Source organism: Stigmatopora nigra, chromosome 13 (genome assembly GCF_051989575.1).
Source record: "Stigmatopora nigra isolate UIUO_SnigA chromosome 13, RoL_Snig_1.1, whole genome shotgun sequence".
Lineage (NCBI taxonomy): Eukaryota > Metazoa > Chordata > Actinopteri > Syngnathiformes > Syngnathidae > Stigmatopora > Stigmatopora nigra.
In genome coordinates this window covers 9176497-9192036 of record NC_135520.1, presented here as the reverse complement: position 1 = coordinate 9192036, position 15540 = coordinate 9176497, and the positions used below count along the sequence as shown (strand labels likewise).

The window sequence follows — 15540 nt, the reverse complement described above, 5'->3', positions numbered from 1 at the left end:
TTCGAAAAGTTCTAAAGGAAAAACACCCCTGGAGTCTGCGAGAGCGGGGGCGGAAGATGACTCATCAACGGACCACACGGTAACGAACCTTGCAACGGAAACGACAACGAATCAAATGTTCAGCACAACAGTTGACGGAGTAACAGCACTGGCATGCTACAAAGCTACAAAGCTGCATCTGTGGCTGGGAAAAGGTTACATCAGAGAAGGGTCTCAAGATCCACCAGGGCAGGAAAAAGTGCCTGAAAGAGCTTAGCGAGGGGCCTCGCATTGACCACTACTTCCTCAGAGGTAGGACAAATAAGTCGAGTGAAGCCCAGTGGCGGGACACTCACCACAGTTCACAGGGTATCAGAACCCCAGACGAAGCTCAACCAAGCACGGATCCACCAACGGACATGAGCCCAGAGCCCATCCAGCCACAGATGGCAATAGAGAGGAAGATGAACGGACGGAAGCCTCAAATCTTGTGGCCTAAATCCTGCCAGAAAAAGGAGTGGGAAACCACCGACACAGACCTTGTCCATCTTCTTGAAGGCCTGAAAGGGAGCGTGGACAAGAAGCTGGACAAAATTGGAGACTTCATCTACAACTATGGATCGGAGAGATTTGGGGTGAAGAGGAAGAATCCTAGGACACAGAAGGAACCAGCAGCTCATCTCAAGTCCAGGAGACAAAAAGAGATTGAAAGACTTGTGAAAGAAAGAAGGTCCCTGAGAAAACAGTGGAAGAGGGCCACAGAAGTGGAAAGGAAAGGACTTGAGGCACTACAGGGCGACATCAAGCAGCGTCTTGCAACACTGCGAAGAGCAGAATGCTTGAGAAAACAACACAAGAAGAAGGAACGAACGAGGACTGCCTTCTACAGAGATCCCCACAAGTTCGTCAAAGACCTCTTTGTCAAGGAGAAAACTGGGACCCTCAAAGCACCCGTAGGGGAACTAGAGGAGCACCTGAGGAAGACCTACTCCGACAAGCAGAGGCATGTGCCAGCCAGCATTCCGGATGACATGCCACCAATCCATCCACCAGAGCACCAGATGGAAACAAGGCCCCCAACATGGAGCGAAGTTGAGAGCACAGTAAAGCGGGCAAGAACTGCCTCAGCCCCTGGACCCAACGGCGTTCCATATCGTTTCTATAAGAACACGCCGGGCGTGCTGAAGTACCTCTGGAGGCTGATGAGAGTGGTATGGGAAAAAGGAATTATACCGAAGGCATGGCGACGAGCGGGAGGGATCCTGATTCCCAAAGAGAAGAATTCCTCAACCATCGATCAGTTCCGACAGATCTGTCTTCTGAATGTGGAAGGAAAGATATTCTTCAGTGTTGTGGCCCAGAGGCTCTCAGCATTCCTGCAGAGGAACAACCTTGTCGACACCTCAGTGCAGAAGGCAGGGATAAGTGGATTCTCAGGATGTCTGGAACACACAAGTGTCATCTGGCACCAGGTGCAGACGGCCAAGAAGGAGAAGAAGGACCTGCATGTGGTATTCTTGGACCTTGCCAATGCATTCGGCTCAGTGCCTCATGAGGTTTTGTGGACAGCGTTCAACTTCTTCCAAGTCCCCGAGTGCATCACAGGTCTGGTCAGAGCCTATTTCCAAGACCTCCAGTTCTGCGTTGCAACACAGACTAGTACAACTGCCTGGCAGCATCTCGAGATTGGCATAATGGCGGGCTGCACCATATCCCCACTGGCGTTTACCATGGCAATGGAGCTTATTATCCGAGCATCCCGATGGGTGGTTGGAGGGGAACGGTTGAAGAGCGGACTGCGTCTTCCTCCAATCAGAGCGTACATGGATGACATGACGACAATAACAACAACAAGCGCATGCACCAAACGCCTGCTGGATAAACTCCAGGGAAACATCAAATGGGCACGAATGGAGATAAAACCCAGCAAATCCCGCAGTATCTCCATTGTCAAAGGCAAGCTCACCAATGAGAGGTTCCATGTCAACAACGAGCCAATACCAACCATTCTGGAGAAGCCTGTCAAAAGTCTTGGCCGCTGGTACAGCGCAGAGCTCAAAGATTCGAGGCAGTTGGAGCAACTCAAGCAAGATACCATCAATGGCCTCAAGCAGATCAACAGCACAGCTCTGCCTGGAAAGCTGAAACTGTGGTGCTTTCAGTTCGGGCTGCTGCCTCGTCTCATGTGGCCAATTTCCATCTATGAGGTCACTATATCCCACGCCAATCGGCTGGAGAGACTGGTGAATTCGCAGGTGAGGAAGTGGCTTGGACTGCCGAGATGCCTGAGCAGCATTGGCTTGTTTGGCAATGGAGTTCTCTCCCTACCAATCTCAGGCCTGACGGAGGAGTACAAATGTGCCAAGTCAAGACTGGAGATGACTCTCAATGAATCCCGGGATCCATTCGTCAGAGGTGCCGCTCCAACCCTAGCAACGGGGAGGAAATGGAGGCCATCTGCAGCAGTTGCGGGGGCAAAGACCGCCCTCCGACACCGGGATATAGTGGGTCATGTCCAACATGGCAGAGGTGGCCTTGGGTTGGAGACAGCAACACCCACCTGGCAAAGGGCTGCCCCAGCTGAACGGCGGCACATGGTGGTGGAGGAAGTGCGCCACCAGGAGGAAGCAGCCAGATGTGCCACAGCGGTCTCCCAGGCTCAGCAAGGCCGCTGGATGAAGTGGGAAGGTGTGGAGAGGAGGAAAATCACGTGGGGCGATCTGTGGAGCATGGAGGCCAATAGACTAAGCTTCATCATTGGAGCCACATATGATGTCCTGCCCTCTCCAACCAATCTACATGTCTGGTATGGAGAGGACCCAGCCTGCCTCCAGTGTGCAGCCCCGGCAACCCTCAAACACATCTTGGTGGGTTGCAAGACCAGCCTAACGCAGGGAAGATACTCCTGGCGCCACAACCAGGTGTTGAAGTGCCTGGCTGCTGAACTCGAGAGCAGGAGGGTAACCACCAATGCCTTGCCTCTCCAGACTACAGTCCCACAGAAAACAACTTTTGTTCGGGAAGGGGAGAAGAGAGGAACCAAGACATCTCCTCCGGATCCAGGCCCACTGAACGCTGCCCGGGACTGGGAAATGCGGGTGGACCTCACCCAGAGACTCACCTTCCCACCAGAAATTGCAACAACCAACCTGCGCCCCGATCTGGTCCTCTGGTCCAAATCCTGCCGGCGTGTCTTCATTGTTGAGCTCACTGTCCCATGGGAAGAGGCCATCGATGAAGCATTTGAGCGGAAGAGGCTGCGATATACCAACTTAGCAGCTGAAGCAGAGGGGCGGGGCTGGAGCGTAAAGGTGTGGCCGGTGGAGGTGGGCTGTCGAGGCTTTGTTGCCAAGTCCACCACAAGGCTCCTGAAGGAAGTAGGGATTAGGGGGCAGGCCCAACGGAAGGCAATTAAAGAACTTGCCACTGCAGCGGAACGGAGCAGTCACTGGCTGTGGCTGAAACGTAAGGATGCAACATGGGCTGCCAATTGATCGCGTGGTTCCACCTTGCGCCACACACCCGGGGCTGATCATCCTGTGGTGGGCCAACCTCTGCAGAGGGTGTCTTGTTATAAGTGGCCGAAACACCCAATGACGTGTGGGGCAAACAACTGATGATGTGGCGTGCAGGTGGCACCACGTGATCCTAGCCAAATCCCACCCCATGTAAGACGATATCTCCAATCACTGTCAATTGATGTGCTGAATATTAAGGGATATTTAACACCTAGTCCTATAAAGAAGTCTATTAACCAATTTGCTTAAGGGGTTAAACATATTTAAGGTGTTCAAAAAACAAATATTTGTTTATGAAACAAGTACCTATAATGAAAAAAAATTATAAAGTACTTTATAAATTAAGGTATTATTTTCTGACTGATGAATAAAAAAATTTAAAAAGAAATTAAACAATTTGCTAAAGTAGTTAAACATTTAAGAAAAGTGTTAAAAACACACTTAGGAACTAAATATTTGTTTATAAAGCATGTACAAATACTGAAAATGAAAAAAAAAGTATTTTATAAAGTATTTTATAAGTTAAATTATTATTTTATGACTGATGAATAAAAATATTAAAAGAAATTATTAACCAATTTGCTAAACTGGTTCAACATATTTAAGAAAAGTGTTAAAAACCACATTTAGGAGCTAAATATTTGTTTATGAAAGCAGATACAAATACTCAAAATGAAAAAAAAAAAAGTATTTTACGGACTCATTTTGATAGCCAAAACACACAGACAATGGAAACAGTGTACTCAAGATTATTTTTTAATATTAATATGTATACTTTAGGCTTTAGAAATATAACTATCCATGGCAAAACTTTGCCCAAAAGAAATGTTAAATTTGTCCTCCCCAACCGTCCCCATCATCAAATCAATGACAATAGACAGTATGACACATAGCACATTTCAATCTGAACCAAATATTAAAATAAATGCTCAATAGATAAAGGATTTTAATAGTTTTTTTTCTCTCTAACTAATAATGTATTAGCCATCTGTGAGTGGTGAGCACAGCACAAAAACATGTAAAGCCATTTTCTTTAATCATCTAATAAACTTAAGTGCAAACTTTTTTTCTTTTTGTTGAAAAAGACTAATTGCAGCATCCAGTTTTCAGCTATTTGGGGGGAGTGGGATTTTTTTTTGTTTGTTCCAATAGAGTAGTACTAGTAGTAGTAGTAGTAAGAATACAAAAAAAAAAAAAATCAGTGCAAAAGTCATTGTGTAAGACAAACGCAATTGGTTGCAACATTCCCAAATGCTCGCTTGATCATCCCAAAAAAATGAAAATAAAAGCTTTACTTAAATTTTGAATAACCCTGAGCAGTCTAGGCTACACATCTAGTTTCCAAAAAAAAAAAAAAAATGTGTTATGCAACCATCCACTCAGGGTGAGTTTTGACACGAGAATGATGTTTTAACAAAGTAAAAATACAGTAATAAGAACAACAGTCCACATTGCACCTTTTTTGTTGTTGTTTTGTTTCCCTTGACGCTGTCTTCCTCTTTAAGGCATGGGCAACCTTTTTCCTATGCTTTAAAAAAAAGGGAGGTATGCCTATTGTGATACATGAGGATGTTTTTTTTTGACAAAACAGAATAGATCGAGGTTGATGATGTGGTTGGATGTTTTGCGTTTTTGTTGATTTTGGTCAAAAGGGACAGACAATGGCTTTAAATATTTTTTGACTGGCTTTGTTGAAGTATATTATATTCAACCTTTTTAATTTGACACATACCTAAAAATGTCTTGTTTTTCCCCAATGGAGGATAATTGAGTCATTTATGAACACAAAAAATAGTCTTTTTTGCCCTAATCATGAGGAAAAAAAGGTACACAGATCCTAATGGATGTCAACAAGGCATTTTTTTTATTTAAATATTTTCCCTATCTTTGACTTTAAAAAAAGTGATTTGCAATCATGATTTGAAATGTTGTCTGTCCCTTAAAACCCATCAACCAATTGGACATGATCATGTTTGTTTGTCCAACCCTTCTCAATTGAGTTTGAGCTAAAAAAAAAAAAAGGCAGGGAATTTTTTCATATGCAGAAAATTTTAAAGAAAAACTTGGAACACTCAAAACCAGCTTGTTTCTTTTTTGCGGGACTTTTTGTCTTTAGCAGCAGAACATATATATCGTGTTGTCGACTATATTATTGTCCCATTAGGATAGCTGTCTTGCTTTGGTGAGGACAATAAAACATAGAAGAAGGGGGGAAAAATCATTATTGAGATAAAAATGGCCATTTTGGATGTCAAAGTGAGGGCTGATACTCCAAAAAAAAGTGCCAGTTTTAAATTTCTATGTCATATATCGCATCTTGAAAATATAGTTGATGTATTTGAATGCATATGTCAACACTTTCTTTGATTTGTGCATTAGGAGACATTTTCAATGTGAAAAAACAAAGGGATTCTTCCTAAGCTCGTCTCTAAACCCTGCAGTAAGTTTCATGGAAGTACATTTTCTTTAGAATTAATTATGAGCATGTGAGGAAGCGCATACGAGATTGTTCGGAGCAACAACAAAAAAAAATAAGCAGAGCGCCATGAATGATGGGTGCGCCAAAGCAGTGATTCCCAACCCCTTAGCCACGTTACTTTGGCAAGTGGTCTCAAAATGATTGGTTATTTATGCTAAAAAAAAACCAAAAAAGCGTTCACAGTGAGTGTTATCACAGTCATATTGCATGTAGTACTCAAAAACATGCTCATTTATCATTCATCATTGCGGCAATAGACGTCCAATCTATTTTGACAGGGACAAAATGGATTTGGCAATCTCTGGAGGAAACCCTCAAATTTGTATTCTAACTTGAATCCTGAATATTAATATATGTAATAATAGCTAATGCACATCTTGTGTGAAATGTGTCTTTAACCAAATTTGTCACAGTTGAGCTTGACACAAAGCTTATTTCTTTTTCTGGTGTGGCAACTGTAAGCTTTGGGACTATCTTAAGGCTTAATATAAATATATTTTAAAGTTTTAATGGTGCTCAATGGAATTTTGTAAAGTCAAAAATGGGTTTGGTATGAGTTGACATTACAATTCTGCATTATTGAACTGAAATACTTTCATACAAAGACGCAGTATCCAAATGGGCTCATACTGCAATGCATGTTTAAAATATGAAATATGAATTTCAGTCACATGGGGTGACTTCTCTATCGTATAGGGGAGAACGGGGTTTGTTGTGACATGGGTTGAAATGATCAATTGTTTACAGTGTTGCCATTACATCACTTTGTGGTAAGAGATCATTACTTCTTAAAATGATTCAAATCCATATTAAAATATGAGAATCATTGTATGCCTGTTGCAATGTAATGGCAACAATGTATTCTTGTAATATTCCACCATTAAGATTATTTAAAAAAAAAAACACTCAATTTCATTCAGAATATTCCTACCATTAAAAAAAAAATACAAATTTAGGTGACAACCAATCCCAGAGCATTTTACAGTCAACACCAAAATTGGAATGATTGTCACATTGTCAATACATCCTTAAGAGATAATGAATTACAAGGAAAAAAATGATCTAAAAAGATATTGAGCTCCCCTGTCATAAATCCATGCCTAATTTATGACAGGAAGAGCAAAAGATTTTGACAACCAACTCCGCTCTCTCCTAATTCTGAATTGAATTCCTGTTAGGAAACATCATTTATAGTTTTTGGGTGCCCCTTTTTTAGCAAAAAAACGTGTCTGGGCTAAAAAAAAAAAAAAAAAAGGTTGGGAAACACTGCACTCGAGGATGCGCCAACACAAACGGATCATCTCTCGCGATTTTGGCATCAGAGCAGCTGGGGGTGGGGAAGGCCATATGATAGGCAACCCATTTCTAGGAATTGCTACGGGATGGTCGGTCGCGACGACTCGCCACCGGCCCGGGTTTAAAAAGAACTCACCACTTTTCCCGGCCTGGCCCATGTGCAAATAAATCCCTCCTGACACGCAGTCACTAAGCAGTCCTCTAAAAATATGAGCACAGTCAGCCTTTCGTGTGCTATCTTTTTACATATGAGCGGCTCAAGCAGCGGCACGTCCTCCATGCGCGGGCACAACGGCGTGCCCAGCGTCTTGGCGGCGTCTGCCTTGTTCTTGGTCAGCACGTTGAGTTTGTCATTACTCTTACTGCTGATGTGGCCCATGCTATGGTTTCGCTTGTGGTCCTTCTCGTGGTGGCGTTCTTTACGCTCGTGTAGCGACAACGTGGCGAATTTACCCCCACCGGTTGCCACGGCGACGTCCACCACGCCGCCGGACTTGTTCGCGTTATTTGTGGCGGCGGGGTGGGGTAAGCTGTTGGAACGCGGGAGCGTTGCTGAGATGGAGTTTGCGCCGGGAGCCATGTTGGTGCTTCCGTTGGCGGCGGTGGTACTGGTGGTGGTGGTGGTACTGGTGGTGGTGGTTCCGGAAGCCGAGACGGCAGGCGGGGAGGCGGCGTTCATGACATTGGTGTGCGTCCGCGTCCGCGAGAGAGGCAAATGCGGGAAGAGGATGTCCTCGGTGAGGTCCCACAAGCACAGCTGAGTGTCCTGGCCCACCGAGCCAAAGCGGTACGTGACGCTAACAGGCCGGCTTTCAGTGGAGTTGCGTTTGGACAGCCGGGAATGCGTGCTATTGGCCCGATCCCGCCCTGAATTGACCAACTGCTCCTGGAAGTCCTCATCGCTACCGCTAAAGTCCAACGGCTCGCTCTCCTCCACGCTGGTGGTGTAGTGGTCAAAGGCCACGACGCTGACCCACGACTTGTGTCCGTGACCGCGTGCGATCACCCGGCAGTCCAGGAAAGACCAGACGGTGACTAAATCGTCCTCGCCGCCCGCCACAATGTACTTGCCGTCGGGGCTCCAGCAGACGCAGAGCAGGCCGCCGAAGTAGCTCTTCATGGTGCCGTGTAGCTCCACGGCGTCAAAGTTGAAAACGCGTAGGAAGCCGTCCTGGCTGACGCACGCCAAAAACTTGCCGTCCGGGGAGAAGGCGAACTCGTTGAGGGCTCCTTCGCCCACGGTCCATTTGAGGAGCGGGTTGCGTGTGGATTTGCTCTTGCAGGTGTGGACAGAGTAGCTTTCGCCTTGCTTGAGGAGCTGGTAGTGCGGTGCCGCGGTGCCCGATGCATGCTCCATGTTGTAAAGGTACATGTTGCCGCTAGCGTGCGACACCAGGAAGAGGCTCTCGGAACCGGGAACCCACTTCACGCACGTCACCCTGGACTTGTCTATTAGTCTCTGGTGAAGGGGGAGAGCCGGGAGAAGAAGACCGAAAATAGACACCGGACGATAAGCAGTTTGAAAATGTAAACGTGTCAGATATGGTGGAAAAATGCAGATCAGTAATGAGCTATTTTGGGGACTTTACACTCAGGCATGCAACACCGGCTGGTGAGAGCCACAAGAGGGCGTTTTAATACTTTGAGGTCAAATTTGCTCACGTAAAATAATAATAAGCATCCATACGTGGGGACTATTTCTTTTATAGTTTAATATTCCAGCATGCCATTTAAAAAAACAGTAATTGTAGGGAAAACAATATTGAAACATAAATATATATATTTTTAGAAATCCTGTTGCTATAATAAATTGAGTTTAAAAAGTTGTCAAACCCAACTTAGGGGGGGGAAAGGGTTTTCCAATTATTATTTCTGTATATTTTTCTGTAAAAAAAAAACTCCCTTCCCTAACAAACAGGTTAGACAATTTAGCCTCGAGCTTCTGCTTTTTCAATTTTAAAACCTGTTTAGGACGGGGAAAAAGTTACCACATTTAGCTTCCAAACCCATCATGGTTGATGAACATCTAAATTAGGAGAACTATTGGTGGAAGTTTAAAAATACTGACTAAAGTCATTAAAAAAATACCATAAACACAATGAATTGACACGAGTTCAACACGCCCCCCCCCCCCCCCCCCCCCAAAAGGTTCTCAAAACCCAACACGCTTTCCATACCTCTTCATTGAAGAGCTTGCTGGTCTCCTTCTTGATGGGGTCGATGAGCTGCAATTGTCCACCAGAAAAACCCACCAGCAGCGAAACGCTCTCAGCCGTGGCTGTGAGGTGGTTGAAATCATGACAGGTGGGCTGCGTTCCCTTATAGATGCGCTTTTCTATGGGTTTGCTCAGATCGGCGGCCTATAGGAGGGGGAAAGGGGCGTTTCTTAACACCAGGCATTTCCATGTTTTGATGGTTATTTTGCCAAAAATGTAAACATATGCAAATGCGATCTCAATTATATTTTTAGTCATTATTTTTGAGTTATTTTGATTTCACATCTCACGATGAAAGAATGACATTTAGTATCTTTCTATTCGTGAAAAACAGTATACAATACTAAAACACAGTTGACACCTGTCAGACTCCGGGATGTCGACAGGTGGTACGGGAACTGTCACTATCAGAAACACACTGTTTAGATCGTTACTTTAAACAACGTGACAACTATAAAGGAGCAACAAATGAAGACGAGCAATATTGAAAACTCTGAAAAACATCGGCCTTAAAGTAGCAGAGAAGTCAATCACACTGCTAACTAGTTAGCTCAGAGCTAACTAGCCAGCTGGCTCCATTTGAAAGTCACTCGCCGGCTAGAGTTGAGCCAAGATGCCGGAGGGGAGGCTATTGGATCGGGTCAACGAGAAACGGAACTACCGGGGAGTGCGTGTTTTTTTATGTCATCGCCTGGTACCTTTCGGACGCCTTTGTAGATGTAGAAGTAGAGTTCACGGCCCACATTAAAACAGATCCTGTCGCCATTGCCCGACTGATCATTGACGTTGACGAATGAGACCTTGACCGGAATGGATCCCTGCGCGTTGAAAGGCACTCTGTTCGGACGGCTGTATTCGGAGTGAGTGAGGAGTTTGTAGACGCCTTCCCGAGTAGTGAACTGAGTTTTGATTTCGTTCATCTCCTTCCCTCCTCCCTCCGCCGCCATCTTTGAAATTAACATTCATTCCTTTCCTCCAAGCCGGATCTTACGCACCGGGGAGGGTAGGTAAGCGTCCACAAGAGGGCGACAATGTCATTTTTAAAGCAATATAGATAACGCTAGATGCTTAATTTGCGCTATGAGCCAATCAGGATGATCGTCACATGTCGGCCATCTTGTGTCAGTGCCGTTTGATAAACATTGTATGATAATAAATGGAGCGTGTAGTTTGAGTTACACTTTTAAAACTTTTAATACTTCAAAAATGTATCTCTAATATTTCAAATAATAAAATTCGTCATGTTTTTGCCGAGTTAGGAAGATCTTAGAGAATATCCCTGAATAAACTAACTTGGACCTAAAATATTATTATTTCATTGTTGCAATATTACCGTTAGTTGCTCTTCCATATTATATACATTGATTTTAGCGTGGATTAGACATCTTATTAAGTGATATCTATAAATTTGGGTTGAGCGAAAAAGGAATTGATTTCAAGGATGATCAAGTTGTATGAACAGATTTTTTAAAAAATCATTTGGAAATTTCAAAAAATGTGCGGGGAATTTTAGTATAACTCGCACATCTCTTCAATAAAAAGCATGAAATAAACGCGGTTGTAGAGAATAAAGAAAAAAACACCTGTTTGCCAGTGTCCAATTGATAACGCCCTCTTTTGCGATGACTCAAACCGAATTACGGCAACATTCGGTGGCATCACTTAAATGAGTCGCCCTATTACCTGGATCAATCATCAACATGGTTAATAGGCGAAGACGGCCACGTTCAATTCCAGGTAATAACTTGACTGAAAATATAGCTTGATATTTTAACGTAGACGCAACAAAGCCAATTTCACATCACTCAAAAACTTGTTTTTCCATCCCTTCCATTAGGTCCTCTCATTGACCAAACGAGCACCGTTGAGCAGCTTGCTTTCAAATATAAGGTCAAGTGATCCACTTGTCCCTTACTTAGATGCTTTTAAATAATGTAGGTTACTTTTGTAAGTTAAGGAAATGTTGTTTGTGTTTTTAGGAGATGTGTAAAGTGGAATCCAGCACTGATTCTGACTCAGAAAATTGCCCAAGGAGTTCAGACACCACCACAATGGTACTAGCACCACAGCAATCCATTAAATACACTTGTATCTTAATCTAAATCGTCATTGATCTTAATTAAAACCCAGAAAGGTCCTCAAATCATGTTTTTCTTTGTAAATGAGTTGCCCAAAATCTTTTGCAACTAAAAAGCACTTAATTTTTGTATTAAAAAAAGGTTTGGTCACCTTCAGCCAGTCACGATATGAACATACTATATAAAAACTTCTTAAATGTGAGGCAGGAATGTGTGAGCAGCGTTCCTGAAAGTGACAGTTTAAGTATGGCGTCGCCGCTACGTCATGGAGCTGCTGGACGGCGAGGCTTTTACTCCATGGTAAGATGAATAAAAGGCAGACTGCAAAGGAATTTGTTACAAATGTTGGCAAACCACCATCACTTGTGTTAAATAACGCATATTTTTGAAGGGTGTCTACTCAAAACATAACAGCATAACTTACCTCGGCATTGGCAAAACAATCAGATAGGAAGTTTAAAATAAATCACCACTGAGACATTGATACTAACAAAGTATATTGTCCATTGTAGTTTCTGGACCCGTATGACGGGAGCTCGGAGGACTCTGATGACATCATCACAGATTCCGGCGCCACGAGCAGGCGAACCAGGCAGCATGGAAAAGGAGGTCATAATCACACCACCACCCTTTTATCTTTCCTTCTCCTTTCAATGCTTTTAAATCTACAGATGCAGCAAGAGAGCAGGAGTGTCATCATCTGGATGTGCACATGAAATGTGTGGAGGCCTCTGCAGTTTGGATGTCTAAGCATAGCGGAGAGCTGACCAGCGTTCAATTTCATGGTGACGCAATGCTCGAGAGTTTCTTAGAGAGGTCGCCTGTGCCGTGTAACCTTCAAACGGTGTTCAAAAGGAAGATGAATGCACCTTTAGTGGATGGAATGACCCAAAGAAAGAGGCCATGTGTGGTTCAAATGGAAGAAGAGTGAGAAGGACATTCTGCATCATTAAGATGCTAAATGGATCTTGGTCGAATAAATTGCAATATAGTTTTTTTGCACTCTTTTCATTGTACTAACTGATTTGTTACATGAGAATATATTATTCATGAGGTTAGGAGCTAACCGTTTATAATTTAACTACTGGTAATGAGGATAAAACATTTCTGACTGCAAGTATAGATTTATTATGCCCATGTTTGTGTTCTGTTCTGTTGCTTAAAAACAAAAACAACACTAATGGAGGCGAATTGTGAGCCCGTGAGTTAAAGGGCTTTAATATTGTTTGAAATATAGTATTTAATATTCAGTGAAAATCTTCATTACATCAGAAATTGAGCAAACACGGATGTGTATGTCACAATAATAAGTTTACATTTTGGAGAAGTTTTGTATTTTATTCCAAGAATAAAAATTCCAACACTTTTCTAACAGTTTTAGTTGTTTTGCTTTAATGTAACAACCTAACTATGTATATGACTTTATTTTAAATGAGAATTCCTTTGGCATAAAAACTACATTAAAACAAACAAAGCACCCTGAGGAAAAGACCTGTTAGATAATGAATTTTCACACATAAAATATAAAGTATTTAAATGTAACTTATCTATCCAAATCTGCCTTCAAAGTAGAAGATTCATCATAGAGAACATTCAAAACTGTCCATAGAGACTTAACATTATTGTTGTAATTTTGGCTTTAAGGAATGAGCCATTACATTTTTAAATATAGTACTTGCTCATTCCTCCTCAGGGAACTTGAATTTGGCGTAGACAACTAGCATGACCACCGACATGACCAGGCACATTGAGCCAATCACCAAGTAGGCGATACCCAGGAACTCGTTCTTGCCCCCCATCCAAGATACGTTGCTGAAAACCACCTTCTTTCTTCCCTTGAAACTCTGCACGGGATAGTCTGGGAGGGGGGATGAGGGTTAAAGAAATACAGGAAATACAGGATAATAAAAGCCTCCTTAATCAAGTAATCAACCACTGTTTTGGCTGCCACTGGCTCCCAGTTTCTATTACATAGACAAGGATACTATAAGAGATTTCCAGGGAATAGTTTCCTGCCGGGAGACCATCGGCGTAATCCCCCTCGGTGATCCGCCGGTAGAGTTTGCGGAAATCCGGCAACGCTGCCGTTCGCATCCACACCAGGAAATCTTGATTGATGAAGCCATTATTTGCGGGGTCTGTGGTGTCCAGCTCGTAAGCCGGCCTGGTCCACAATGGTGGCTTTACAGTACCTGCAATTCAAATTCAAATTAGAACCCGGACAACCATTGACAGGTCATACAGATGCGAGAAAAGCATACTAACCATTGAATGCATTCCTCAAGGGTGTGATGCTGGGGTTTCTGAATTTAACATTGTAATCTGTCCACCAAGCAATCCCTTTCCCATCCAAGGGCACGGTCTTCCGTTGGCCGTTCACGATCTGAAACAGCCTGAACGTGTCTTCCGGGAAACAAAGGAAAATGGGATTCAATGAAAAATCCTTTGACAAGAAAATCCAGATGAAAAGTTAGTACCGGAAAACATGCTGTTTGCTATGGAACCACACGGCACAATCGGTCTGTTGTTGGCGTCAAATCGGTTGGGCGCACATTGATCGAAAGGTTCCTTGGGAAAGACAAAAAGATGAAAAATCATTTGTTTTGTTATTTAATCAAAAAACTCATATACTGAGTTCATGTGAATGAAGTAAAATAGAATGATTTCACTCACCTTGAAGTATGTTAGGTCTCCGAAAAGCTGGCTATCGTCTCTGGAGACGCCGTACCTTCTGTAGTTCTGGTAGTAGTTAGATAAGCCATAATACAAGAACACTGGCCCCTGTAAGAGAAAAATTCACCCAGAAAAAGGCAGATATATCAGTATTTGACTACCTTGCTCTTTTTGTGCGATTCAACATCTTTTTTTTTTCAATTAACTACCTCAAAGAGTCTGTTGATGGAAAACTGTAGAGTACAAACACAGTTGCTCACGGCAGGGTCCAAGCAAGATGAACATGGAGAGTTTGGCTCAACACCCGTGTAGTCAAGCTGTGAGAAATCGAGAAAACAACAAAAGGCTCATTATTTATTCATGAACTAACCGTGTACCAAATTACTCACGCTACACCTCTGAAAGGTCAAGAGTGTGTAGTGTTGAAACTCTGCCTTTTTTTTTATACTGCACATATATGTTTTGACTCTGAGTCAATGGCAGACTATACTTTAAATATACTTTTAATTGGAAGGTGATCTATATTAAACCTTAGATACAAAAACCTGACAAATTAAATGATTGTATACCTGGGTGGGCCTCGAGTTTGATGCTATTAATCAGGGTTGAAATAAAACTTCTTACCTCCAATACTTGGATGCTACGTGATGTGATAAGAAGGGCAACTCCGATGCCAATGAAGGCCAAACCGATGAGGACAAAGCCAGGAATGACAATGCCGGCAGAGAGCATAGGCTGCCAAGCTGGAAGCCTCTGCTGGGTAAAGGCCGTGTTGTCAGGCCGGTTGACCGACTCGTTCTCTTCGTTCACCATCTCCTATGCCCTGAGGTGCAAACTAATGATCAGTATTTTGTGTTTCCTATCGCAGCCATTAAGTATTTGGAAAAAGTTGTGAATATTAATCAAATCTAGATGGTATATCTTAAAAAAAAGAAGTGATTTAACTAGACTGAGCAGCAGCAACATCAACTTTATGTAAACAATCACACAGCACACAATAAAGATGATAGATCAACCATCGCTTAGGAGAAATTGCTCTTAAATAAAGACCTGTTTAAGCTGGTGTTGTTTACTTACACATAGACGGATGAAATGGCGACGAAAATGTCAATCTTTTTAGTAGCAACACAGAGTGGCTCACCTTTACCTGTCGTCTTCTTCCTTGTCTTCAACCACGCCTGTTGTTTCCTTCTAATGACGTCCGACTGACTCTTCAGGCGCTCGTCGTTGCAGACCTGGGATCGGCAAGATAACCCAGATTTATGTATTTGTATAGGCATGCATCCAAATTGGCAGACCTG

At 43.1% G+C, this 15540-nt stretch overlaps 3 protein-coding genes across 4 annotated transcripts; 1 reads left to right on the top strand and 2 right to left on the bottom strand.

The window, feature by feature from the left end:
* Window positions 1-4230: 4230 nt before the first annotated feature.
* Window positions 4231-10479, bottom strand: wdr20a (WD repeat domain 20a). Its single transcript, XM_077731097.1, has 3 exons — window positions 10187-10479; window positions 9450-9632; window positions 4231-8731 (listed from the first exon to the last, which is right to left on the bottom strand). The coding sequence occupies exons 1-3, from the start codon at window positions 10448-10450 to the stop codon at window positions 7394-7396; spliced, it is 1785 nt and encodes a 594-aa protein (XP_077587223.1). The 5' UTR covers window positions 10451-10479; the 3' UTR covers window positions 4231-7393.
* Window positions 10480-10969: 490 nt separating this feature from the next.
* LOC144206254 (uncharacterized) lies at window positions 10970-12560 on the top strand. The gene is made up of 6 exons (XM_077731106.1): window positions 10970-11225; window positions 11326-11378; window positions 11468-11542; window positions 11774-11866; window positions 12079-12175; window positions 12238-12560. The coding sequence occupies exons 1-6, from the start codon at window positions 11189-11191 to the stop codon at window positions 12495-12497; spliced, it is 615 nt and encodes a 204-aa protein (XP_077587232.1). The 5' UTR covers window positions 10970-11188; the 3' UTR covers window positions 12498-12560.
* A 323-nt stretch (window positions 12561-12883) lies between these two features.
* Window positions 12884-15489, bottom strand: tmem30b (transmembrane protein 30B). 2 transcript variants are annotated; one of them, XM_077731105.1, is made up of 8 exons: window positions 15381-15489; window positions 14864-15062; window positions 14449-14556; window positions 14240-14347; window positions 14044-14134; window positions 13832-13969; window positions 13552-13758; window positions 12884-13424 (listed from the first exon to the last, which is right to left on the bottom strand). In XM_077731105.1, the coding sequence occupies exons 2-8, from the start codon at window positions 15050-15052 to the stop codon at window positions 13246-13248; spliced, it is 1020 nt and encodes a 339-aa protein (XP_077587231.1). In that variant the 5' UTR covers window positions 15053-15062; window positions 15381-15489; the 3' UTR covers window positions 12884-13245. The 2 variants fall into 2 exon arrangements, with proteins under 2 accessions (XP_077587231.1, XP_077587230.1); XM_077731104.1 differs by having other exon boundaries at window positions 15317-15399.
* Window positions 15490-15540: the final 51 nt, after the last annotated feature.